This window comes from Schistocerca gregaria, chromosome 3 (assembly GCF_023897955.1).
Source record: "Schistocerca gregaria isolate iqSchGreg1 chromosome 3, iqSchGreg1.2, whole genome shotgun sequence".
Lineage (NCBI taxonomy): Eukaryota > Metazoa > Arthropoda > Insecta > Orthoptera > Acrididae > Schistocerca > Schistocerca gregaria.
Genome location: NC_064922.1, coordinates 737,721,766 through 737,734,229, shown reverse-complemented (window position 1 = coordinate 737,734,229; position 12,464 = coordinate 737,721,766). Strand labels below are relative to the sequence as shown.

Here is a 12,464-nt window from a genome sequence, read left to right as displayed (position 1 = left end):
GACTACAGCTACACGGGACAAGCACGGCAGTTCTGTCAAATTCAGATCAAGTCTGCTTCAGCTTTCAGTGGAATGTCATCACATCGTCACCATGCCAAGCTTATGACAGACTTGTATATTCAGAATGTTTTGTTGTGTGGTGGATAGTGTTTGTAATCTTCAGGTTTCGGTGGCGCAAAGACTGTTCCATTAAGTTTTGGGTGTGCAGCCGCAAGAATTCGCCTTCTAATATTTCGGCTGTATAATGTTCAGCCATCTTCAGAGTGAGCAGCAAGACTGCCACTCCAGTGCTCACTTCGTCCCTTTATCATCGCGCGCCACTGTACATGCAGCCACAAATGCAAATGCGCCAGAGACGTGTGTGAGCTACACTGTGACGATGTCTTTGTGAGTTTATTACACCACGTGCCGGGTTCCATGATTTATCAAGGTTGAAATCGCTATCTCCATTAATTAAATTTGTCGTCAAGTGAATCTCAATTGCCTCTCACTAAAGAGTCCCAAAAAGATGATGTAGTTACCAAAATTTCAACGCTGTCATACAACGTACTACGACCAGAGTCAGTACAGTGCTCTGCCTCTGCCGGCTTGTTAGGTTGTAAGAGTCGTGTGTACCTCTGGTGTTCTGTACATCTCTCTTGGATAGTACGTGTTGTTTGTCCAATGTAAGAAAGGCCACATTCACATGGAATTTTGTAAACTCCACATTTTCGGAGCAGCAAATCATCTGTGATGGAGCCCACAAGTGCACCTGTCTTGGTTGGAGGAAAAAAAATCACTTTTACTTTGTGTCTGCTGAGAATCCGTCCCATTTTTGATGAGAGGCCACCCACATATGGCAGGAAGGCCATCGATTTAAAGTTTCCTTCTTCTTCTTCTTTCTTTGTGGCCTCTTTCAGTTTCATTTTCAGTACCTTCTGTATTTGCTGTGGGGAGTATCCATTGTCTTCAAACATTCTTTGTAAGTGGGAAAGTTCATCTTGCAGACTGCTTCAGTCAGAAATAATATGCGCTCAAGGGGTCAAAATTCGGAGAACACTCATCATCTGGGCAGGAAGGTGGCAGTCATTTGCAGGTAAATACAAATCCTTGCGCATCAGCTTCCAATACACTTCATATCCCAAAGTGCCATCCTCCCTGCGCCAAACCAGAACATCCAACAATGGAAGGCATTCCTCCTTTTCAAGTTCCATTGTGAACTTTATTTGATCGTGGAGGGAGTTCAGATGTCTTAAAAAGTCTTGCAAGTTATCTTCACCAAACTACAAAGGTATCATCAACATACCTCCAGAATACTGTGGGTTTCAAGTCAGCAGATTCGAGCACCTTCTCCTCTAAGTCTTTCATAAATAAATTGGCCACCAGAGATGATAGGGGACTACCCAAGGCGACTCCGTCCGCCTGTTCAAAAAATTTGTTGTTAAATAAGAAGTATGTAGAGGTCAGAACAAGTTTGAACAAAGCGGAAATCTCTTTGTCAACACTTCTTTCAATAAGTTGTAGAGATTCTGGAAGGGGAACCTTTGTGAATAAAGAAACCACATCAAAACTAACTAATATGTCAAAAGGGTTCATTTTCAGTTATTTCAGTTTTCTGATGAAATCAGCCTCCCCAACATGAACCATGGACCTTGCCGTTGGTGGAGAGGCTTGCATGCCTCAACGAAACAGATAGCCGTACCGTAGGTGCAACTACAACCGAGGGGTATCTGTTGAGAGACCAGACAAATGTCTGGTTCCTGAAAAGAGGCAGCAGCCTTTTCAGTAGTTGCAGGGGCAACTGTCTGGATGATTGACTGATCTGGCCTTTTAACATTAACCGAAACGGCCTTGCTGTTGTGGTACTGCGAACGGCTGAAAGCAAGGGGAAACTACAGTCGTAATTTTTCCCAAGGGCATGCAGCTTTACTGTATGGTTAAATGATGATGGCGTCCTCTTGGGTAAAATATTCCGGAGGTAAAATAGTCCCCCATTCAGATCTCCAGGCGGGGACTACTCAAGAGGACGTCGTTATCAGCAGAAATAAAACTGGAATTCTACAGATCGAAGCGTGGAATGTCAGATCCCTTAATCAGTCAGGTAGGTTAGAAAACTTAAAAATGGAAATGGATAGGTTAAAGTTAGATATCGTGGGAATTAGTGAAGTTCGGTGGCAGGAGGAACAAGACTTTTGGTCAGGTGAATACAGGGTCATAAATACAAAATCAAATAGGGGTAATACAGGAGTAGGTTTAATAATGAATAAAAAAATAGGAGTGGGTGAAAGCTACTACAAATAGCATAGTGAACGTATTATAGTGGCCAAAATAGACACGAAGCCCATGCCTACTACAGTAGTACAAGTTTATATGCCAACTAGCTCTGCAGATGACGAAGAAATTGAACAAATGTATGATAAGATACAAGAAATTATTCAGGTAATGAAGTAAACCGAAAATTTAATAGTCATGGGTGACTGGAATTCGAGAGAAGGAAAAGGGAGAGAAGGAAACAGAGTAGGTGAATATGGATTGGGGGTAAGAAATGAAAGGGGAAGCCGTCTGGTAGAATTTTGCACAGAGCATAAATTAATCATAGCTAACACTTGGTTCAAGAATCATAAAAGAAGGTTGTATACATGGAAGAATCCTGGAGGTACTAAAAGGTATCAGATAGATTATATAGTGGTCAGACAGATTTAGGAACCTGGTTTTAAATTGTAGGACATTTCCAGGGCAGATGTGGACTCTGACCACAATCTATTGGTTATGAACTGTAGATTAAAACTGAAGAAACTGCAAAAAGGTGGGAATTTAAGGAGATGGGACATGGATAAACTGAATAAACCAGAGGTTGTACAGAGTTTCAGGGAGAGCATAAAGGAACAATTGACAGGAATGGGGGAAAGAAACACAGTAGAAGACGAATGGGTAGCTCTGAGGGATGAAGTAGTGTAGGCAGCAGAGGATAAAGTACGTAAAAAGACGAGGGCTGGTAGAAATCCTTGGGTAACAGAAGAAATACTGAATTTAATTGATGAAAGGAGAAAATATAAAAATGCAGTAACTGAAGCAGGCAAAAAGGAAGACAAATGTCTCAAAAATGAGATCAACAGGAAGTGCAAAATGGCTAAGCAGGCATGGCTAGAGGACAAATGTAAGGATGTGGAGGCTTATCTCACTAGGGTAAGATAGATACTGCCTACAGGAAAATTAAAGACACCTTTGGAGATAAGAGAACCACGTGTATGAGTATCAAGACCTCACATGGAAACCCAGTTCTAAGCAAAGAGGGGAAAGCAGAAAGGTGGAAGGAGTATATAAAATTTAGGCGGCACCGCACCACTTGGTTTCAATCTCCGAACAACTTCCGGTGGGAAGGAAGAATCATTCAGAAGTGAAGCAGTTTTCTTCGCCACTTGATTAGTGGGATCCCTGCTGATCTTCTGGTACATGCTGTCACTCAATAAATTTAAATTTTATCATGGTATTCGCCCGGAGGCAATAAAACAGCAGCATTACCTTTATCCACTGGGAGTACCACCGTCTCAGTATCCTGGTGAAGCTTACATAGCGCAGCCCTCTCTGCCACAGATAAATTGCTCCTCTGTGGGCGAGCCTTCATAATTGCACGGTGTGTTTCATGTCTTATTTCCTCTGCTGAATCCGAGCGAAGTGGTTGAACCGCTTCTTCAATGGCGCTGATAAACGAAGGTAATGGCAGAGCCTGTGGCGTAGGTGCAAAATTCAGTCCCTTACTCAAAACCATCATCATAGCATCGCCCAGATCTCTACTTGTCATATTAATGACAGGGCATAGAATAACAGTTCCTCACTGCGGGTCATCTTCAGTAGACTAAATTTTGCAGTCTGTCTGGCTGTGGCAACCACGAATCCAGGCTGATTTTGTCCATGTAGTACCATCAATCCAATTCCAAGGATCATAGGGTATCACAACAGAAATCTTCAGGTGCAGGTGAAAGTTCTTCAGAAACCAGGCCTAATTTTCAGCGAGTAAAGTGGATCCTATAGAGATAGTGGTTTCAACCACGTTAAATCACGAAATCCAGCACTTGGTGTAATAAATTCACAAAGTCACCGTCACAGGGCAGCTCACAATGATATATCGACATGCCAACACATCGACTGCAGAGTCATAGGTGTAACTCGTGCATTGTGCACGTCTCTGCCTCCAACCAACATCTCTGGTACATTTGCATCTGTGGCCGCATGGGCAGTTGCGCGGTACACAATTGTAAAGGGACAAAGTGAGCACTGGAGCAGCAGTGTAGATGGCCGAGTGTTATACAGCTGAAATATTAGAAGAAGAATTCTAGCGGCTACACACCCGAAACTAAATGGAACAGTGTTTGTAATAACTGTACTTAGACCATTCAGAGAGAGACATCTATGAACCTGGCATATCATCACGCTGCTCAGTGTCCTTGGTTGCTTCTCTGTTTGCTTTGGAGGCCAATATTTACACTTGTATATACAACTTTGCATGTGCTGCCATCAGTCATAAGCGTGGAGAACTATAAATATAAGTGTCATTAAATACTAAATAAAGAGTTGCATTATTTGATAGAGTGTTAATCAACTGCTCTCTCTTTCCACCTACATATACAAAGAACACAACACAGTGCAGTGCATTATAGCACGAGCTAGATAACTAATACCAGTTCTTTTCTGTAAGTACTCAAATTTGCTTATCTGCCTGTTTCTGGATCAAGTTAGGATGGAATCAAGACTAACTGAACCTTTTGTGAACAGATATATGAACTATGACCTCAATAACACTCTGCATACAAATGTTTCAACAATGACATTCTTAAAAAGTAAACAATTGTGCTGCAGTCTCAATGTTTTTAATGGTGTTTACTTTCTCACAAGAATCAAATATCAGATTAACAAATTTTACATGTAGTAAATAAAAAATTGTGTGACTGGCAACACCCAGTGTATCACACTTACATTCTTCTGCTACACAATAGAGTTGAACTCTGCCAGAATAATATTTACGATAAATTCAGAAGAGAGTGCTCTATGTGCTAGTATACCTGAATAGATGAAGGGGCACTCCCAGTTAGAAGTTGAATTTGGAAATATGCAACAAAGCAGCAAATAATGTTGAGCAAGAAGAACTAAATGGCTGCTACACATCTTTGACACACAAGATACTGACAGAAAAAACAACAAAAAACTAGAAGGGAACAGATTTTTCAGTACACTTACATAGTATTTTGTAGCTGTATAACCAGCCAATGCGAATAACAATGAAACCAAATAAATGTTTGGTTACAGTTTGATCAACAATTGCCAAAGTTATAGCCTCTTGCCTCTTCTGCCCTACATGAAAAGCCCAGTGTTGCCTTCAGCTGCTATTGTTCTGTCTCATTCTGTGTGAGTTTCACACATTTTTGATAAGTCTAGGTTCCTTACTGGGTTGTATTATTAGACTACCACCACCACCACTTGGCACTGTACCCCTTGTAGGACCTTTGCCTCCCAGACAACCTCCACCCATTCTTCTCTGCTGGCGGCCTTGGCTCTCCATCTTCTCACTCCCATTCTTCGAGTCCTCTTCCATGTTGTCTAGCCATCTGGTCCTTGGTCCGCCCATTAAATGATGTCCGCCAGGTTTTCCTTTGAAAACTTGCTTGACTGTGCTGTTCTCCAACATTCTTTCTACATGTTCCAACCAATGTAGTCTATTACTCTATTTCAGTCACAATGTATGGTTTGTTGTGCAACTCTCTGATCTCACTATTTCTGATTCTCCAAAAATTTCTATCATTCACTGGCCCATAGATTTTCCTGAATACTTTCCTTTCCCATCTCAGCAACAACTCATTGTTTGGTGTCCTACTCCAGGTCTCCGAACCATACGTCATCATAGGTCTAACTGCTGTACGATACACCGTCAGCTTCAGATTCCTACTAAGGCGCCTTGCTTTAAACACTTTAACCAGTGCAAAGTAACTCATGTTACCAGCTGCAAACCCTTGCATGTATTTCTTCTCTCATATCATTATCATCACTTACCAGTGACCCAAAATATTTAAAGCTCTCACAGTATTCGTATTCTTTTCCAGTAAAAGTCATGCTTCTTTCTCCTTCACTATATCTTTTCCTAGATGTTAACATATACTTGGTCTTTGATCAATTAATGGACATCCCCATCTATGCACCATATCTTTCTACTTTTTCAAACTCTTCTTCCAGGTTCTGTTTCCTCCTGGATAACAAATCAATATTATCCATTTAGGCAAGCTCCTGAATCACTATAAACACATTGACTGCCATGGTATGGTTGGGTTACCATCCATTTACTTTTTTCAATATCCTGCTTTAGTTAGGCCCAAATAAACTTGTTAAGTGAAAATATGACATTTTAGTACCTTTTTTAAAAAAAAATTTGTGCGAGTTGCATATGATTCACATGGCCCCAGAGTACAGGTATCAGGCGTGTCATTTGCTATGTGACTAATAATTTTCGATTTGTACTCCTATCAATTTTTCATTCTACAGCATTATTTGTGTACAGTGCCATTATTGCTTTCCTGCATTGTTGCTACAGTCATTATTCAGTGTTTGCTCCGTAACAAAGTGATACTGTTGCAGAAGAAATTGTCTCATAGAAGTTATTAAGATGAACAAAGGCATGTACAGCAGCTTTTAGATGAAATTATGTCCATAAGTGATGAAGATTCTGTGTCTGTATTTGATGATAGCTCAGACGAATTTTTAGCAGAGGAGACCAGAAGCGAAACCAGAAGTTCTGATGATGGAATCACATCAGTGAAGATCAAAGTGGCTCCATCAAGAGTGAGCAAGTGACATTTTTCCTGGACCCATCGCACTGAGGGATGGAAGGTGTACAGCGCACAGAGGCTTTGAAGGGCGCTGAGAGTATCTGAGCAGATCACACAATTGAAAAGCCTTTGTCGTCTGATGTACTTCGTGGCCTGATACAGGGCAAGGAGCTCTGCTGTAAATACTGAGCAGTGTGTTGGAATCCGATACCGAAAAATGTTGGTACCAATGACGAAGGCATACCCGACACCATGGTGAGATCAAGAGCCATCAGTGTACACAAAAACACTAGTGTGAACTTCCACATGAAGGCCATGAAACTGAAGGCAACAGAGCAAGGCTGGAGTAGTGCCCTTCGGAAGCGAATGCACGCCAAGGTGAGCAATAGGTCGCCGCACAAAGCCAATGTGGTGAAGTGTTCACACCCATCCACAAAGTTGCAGGAAGCGTGAACTTAATCTACTGGAGCAAGTGCCAAAAGCAAACTCCAGGAGGTAACAGAAGAGGGATATGGCCCATACAGTTAATCAAACCTAATGACCCAGGGCTGGAAATTAAGCGTTACCCAGTCACCTGTTACACGTCAGATGTATGGGGCCGTCATTCAGGTGCACACACGGAGGAAGAAGGAAAGAGAAGAGTCAAATGGCGAAGAGGAGAAAGGATAGGAGAAGGTGAACGAAGAAAGAAAAAAAAAAAAAGAAAAAAAGGAATGAAAAACAGTGGTAGGATTGTCCTTATGTCAGTTATGAACAGTGCGGAACACTTCCACAAACATCCCAGATATGTTCCCCAAGAGAGAGGAACAAAAATAGCAAGAGGATAGATATGCAGCACATGCTACAAAGGGTGGGGTACTGTAGCCAAGCAAAAACACACCAAAGAGGATTGCATTGTTTTGAATGACCCAGGTGCAAGATCTACCCAATCCATCTACATACTATTTACTATTTCCTATTTCTTTTTTAATTTATTACATTGGTGAGACTACCAGCCAACCATCCACCAGGACCATTGGCCACCGGCAAACTGGCCAAAAGCAAGGTCAACCACCCGGTGGCTAAGCATGCTACTGAACACAAAATGCTTGATTTTAATGGCTGTTTCACAACCCAGACCATCTGGCTCATCCCCTGCACCATCAGCTTTTTTGAACTGTGCAGACGGGAGTTGTTCTTACCACATGTTCTCCACTCTCAAAATTATCCCAGCCTCAATATACAGTAACCTACTGTTCCCACACCTCCCAACCAGCAGTTTCCAACTCCTCTCTCCTAAAACTCCTCCCAAGTCACATCCCCTCATTCCCATTCTGTGCCACTCTCTGCCAATACACTTACCAGTCTTTTCCCTTTTTCTGCCCCTTTCCTTTTCTGCTCCCATCACCCCTGCTCTACCCGCAGCTTCATGCACTGCACCTGGCAGCCTTTTTTTTGCTACCATCTAGTCCCAGTATGGTCCACCAGGCAGCTGCGACTCCCCCCCTCCCCGATTGCTGCTTGCATTATGTGTACACCAATGTATTCTGGCCAGAGCAGACAGAGACTGTGTGTGTGTGTGTGTGTGTGTGTGTGTGTGTGTGTGTGTGTGTGTGTGTGTTGGATCTGGCCAAAATCTAAATGTATAAAAGTTTTTTCATTGTGCCTATCTGCAACTCAATTTGTCATCTTTAAGATGATTAACAACCTATCGTTTTCCTATATTGCTAGTATTTAGTACTGTTAGACTTTCTGGCAATATATGGGGGCCTGTGGTAGCCAAGCACCCTATGAAACTACATAACAACCTAGTGAAACTGCTTGTAACAGGACAGCTATAAAAAAATTAAATTTTTTCCCCAGTTGAGTTGTATTAAGTTTGTTACAAAGTTTACTATGCTTTTAGATACACTGAGTAAAATCTCAAGTTTTCTGTTTTCTTTAAAGAACAAGTTTGTTTATAATCATTAAATAGTTAATTGTAGAAAGCAAACTTTCAGTGCCACTCTTACAAAAGTTAATAAACTCAACACTAATGGAGCTGAAAAATGTTTAAGTGTATACATCTTTAGTAGCTGTCAAGTATTGTTGATTTTAAAAAAAATTGTTAATGCACTGTATGGAAATAGTGCAGGCACAAGTCATAGAACAATATGATTTGGTTGTAATGAAAGAAGCACTACAGTAATGGTTATCGTCAGCCACCTTAAAAATTTGTGTGGATGGAATGTTGTAATAAGCATTTTCAACTGCTTATTGGTCCAAGAAAGACATCCAATCCATTTCAGACAAAAAAAAAGTGTAGTTTTGTTCCCAATCACATAGCTCACTGCATATTTGACAGTGCAATGTCCCAGTAATTACTCAATGGTAACGGAACAGGTATTAGATTCGAAAAACCATGTGGCCCTTTTTCATTTTCAAGAAGGATTGCAGACACATGCAAATAATTATAGGTCTATATTATATTAATCTGTTGTGGAATTATGGAACATGCTTTGTGCTCATTTGTTATGACTTTTCACAAGTACAAAGTTCTGCTTAACTGCAATCTCCATGGATTCTGCCAACAAAAATCTTCTGAAACTCAGTCAGGGGGCTGAAAATGAAGGTGCAAAAAAGTTGATGCTCTGTACCTGAAGTTACAGGAGATATCCTCTTCATGATACACAAAAATGACAGTGTCATATCATAAGCTCCATGATGCGTGAGTGGGTGGTGGTGTGTACAGGGTGTAACTAAATCCCATTTATAGATGTTTAGGTTCATTGTTGGGACCAAGATGGTTAAGTCTGGCATAGGAACTCACGTGAAAAAATGTTTTCCCAATACAAGCAAAGTACCACATCATATGCCAATCTTCAGCATTTTCAGCACTACTTCAGTGGTCTCTCCCCAAGCCATACAACTCCATATCTACATACAGAACGTGTGATTTTTCTACCTGGGAATTTTCTGCTGAACACCATATTCATGACCTCTTCCTCAATTCTTGTTTCCCCTTTCTTTCACTGACATCTTCCACACCTGCTACAACTAGTCCACAATTCTGGGACAATGTGACTGTGTAACTAACAATAAAGGCAATTCAGAGAACTGAGCTGCAAATTTAAAGACCATTCACCAATTGACTCTTCAATAGAACTGCACACAGCTGTCAATCATGACCTAGTTTTCATAAACCCCCAAAATTCCCTATTATTGTACTAGAAGTTGATAAACAGCTTCAAACAAGCTATTTCTACTTAGTAACTGTGTCAAAACATTCATTTACAATCAAACTTCTCTCAAAGTGACACAAATACAACACCAGCATATTGGGAGGATATTGCAGGATAGAAACTTCTGATCAGGGTATGATAGTACTGCCCCCCCCCCCCACACCCTAAAAAAAACCCTAGGCCGGGGTGACAAGACCAATTTGCAAAGTTAACTTGAGGTCTATACCTAAATCAGAATAAAGTGAGTGACACTTGTTTGCTTGCACAGCAGTTATCAATACAACAACAACAAGAGAATGAATCTGGTCATTCCTGCTAGGCCTATACTCTTCCATCTCTCACTGCTGTCTCCACTGCCAGTTAACATGCATGCGGCCAGTAACTTAGTATTTGTGATTAATTTACTTTGTTTCTCTGTGCAGTGCATTTATTGCACACAACATGAAGTCAGAAGCTAGTTGTGAAACTGTGCAGAAAAGATTTAAAACCATACCAACCCCACATCCAAATCCAATATTGCATGTTAACAAGCAACACTTGAAAGTACCTGGAACAGAGAGACCCAGCTGTTGCTGCCAGTCAGTTGTGAGCACAGATAACCATGTACCAATAACATTGTACCCTACCATGATCAACTGTCAATCACTGTTAATTTCACTGAGAGGTGGTGAAGGTAGAAGACACTGTGGCAAATGTCACATTTTCACCAACAACGAAAAACATTACAGTAGCCTGAAAAACTTTAATCCCCAGCAATAACTGGGCTATATCAGAAATAGAATTTCACTCTGTCTACCAACTGAGACAAGAAATTGGACATGCTTAAGACACCCTAAAGCCATGGAGCAACCTTGCTACACAAAAATGTAAGTTTTACACACCTTCACACAGAAGTTTATAATATAGGGGAGGGGTGGTCCAAATACTAAAAATTTAGTTACTTAAATGTGGGTAACAGTATAAGAACAGCTCTCAGTGGGTGACAAATACAAATCAAAACCATGGAACATGGGATAAGAATGATGTTGATCTAACAGTACAAATGGACAGGGAATTTGGTTTCAGTGAGAGATTTCTAAGAAGTCTAATTTTTTGTTAATTTATTTCCTCCTTTCTCATCCAAAGTCTAAAGCATGATACAGCTTACCTGGTCTTCAACAGCAGAGCTAGGAACACCTGATGCATCACCTTCAGTTACATCAGCAGTGTCAACTTCTTGTCCATTTTCGAGAGCGTCCAAAGTCTCTAACTGATCTTCAGAACTTAAACCGAGTTCTTCGGATTCTGCCATTTCAGACCTGTGAAGACAAGACCACACTGCTTATTACCTTAGTTGTTCTTGTACATCACTACAAAGTAATATACATATTTGGTCAAAATTAATTGCTTCACATGGTACAGGTGAGTTCGATAGAGCTATGTAGTAATTCAATAACAATACTGAAAAGGAACTCTTTAAGACTTTAACCTAAAATAGGTTTGTTTTTGATATAGTAGCTAATTCTCACCGAGCTGAATGGCAGCGTGGTTTGCAAACTCGTACGTAGAACGATATTATCTAGTAAAAATATCTGTCCAATTAAGTTACTATTACAACAACTTGAAGAAATTATTCTTCTCATACGTGTCAACACAATTTAACTTTATCAACAAAATGCCGCATATGTATATATTGTACTTCAGTACACCGACGAATAATAATACAAAACTATGGTTCTTAGAAAATTCAATAATTCATACTTGGGTTTTCGTTACAGGTAATATACAGACATGACAAATAATTCAAAGTTTGTAAATGGCAAACATGTATACAAATGAACTAATACCATAAAAAGCAATCCGAACAAAACATATCAATAACTATCTGAAGAAAAACAATGTGTCTAACAAACCAAAATTATGAAGAATATGGATTTCTGGCCAAGTATACAAACGCCTTTTACAAATTATGCCGGTTCTCTTCAACCATTACTCTGGACCAAAGATGCTATAGTTAAATCTCAAAGACATCCTTTCACGATTTACAGGGTAACGGACAAAAACAATTATATATATGTGTAAGAAATAAATTCTCCCAGATTGCCCCACACACTTCTTTATTGAGGTAATAAGTAAAAACGTGCGCTCCGCAGCCTGTAATTCACCATGACCTGCAAGTCTAAATTATTTTACATTAATTAAAAGGAATACGTAATAAGCCATGTTTCCAAACAAGACTTACATGTATTTTGTTTAATTAATAGAATGTACAATGTTCTCACCTAGAGCCCACAGATTAATCAATTAAAATAAAATAAAAACCATTTATTTGCCATATTGGTAAGCCCTTTTCCGGTAAACAAAACATGATGAGTGGCCCTCACACAATAACCAGTAACAATGTATGCCCACCTACGTTGTTAACCAAGAATACTTTGGTGTACCTCACAAGTGAGACACCAAAAGATGTACGTATTGTTACGTCGTTTAA

At 40.2% G+C, this 12,464-nt stretch overlaps 1 protein-coding gene across 2 annotated transcripts in view; it reads right to left on the bottom strand.

Moving 5' to 3' along the window:
* LOC126354330 (polyadenylate-binding protein 2) overlaps positions 1–11,999 on the bottom strand; it is a 108,780-nt gene extending 96,781 nt beyond the window's left edge. Inside the window, exons 1-2 of one of the 2 annotated variants that reach the window (XM_050003894.1) lie at positions 11,887–11,999; positions 11,142–11,292 (exon numbers count right to left, since the gene is read on the bottom strand). In XM_050003894.1, the coding sequence (XP_049859851.1) occupies positions 11,142–11,285 (144 nt within the window). In that variant the 5' untranslated portion in view covers positions 11,286–11,292; positions 11,887–11,999. Of the gene's footprint in view, positions 1–11,141; positions 11,293–11,502 lie in introns of both variants that reach the window. The other variant, XM_050003893.1, reaches the window with a different exon arrangement.
* Between the last annotated feature and the right edge of the window lie 465 nt (positions 12,000–12,464).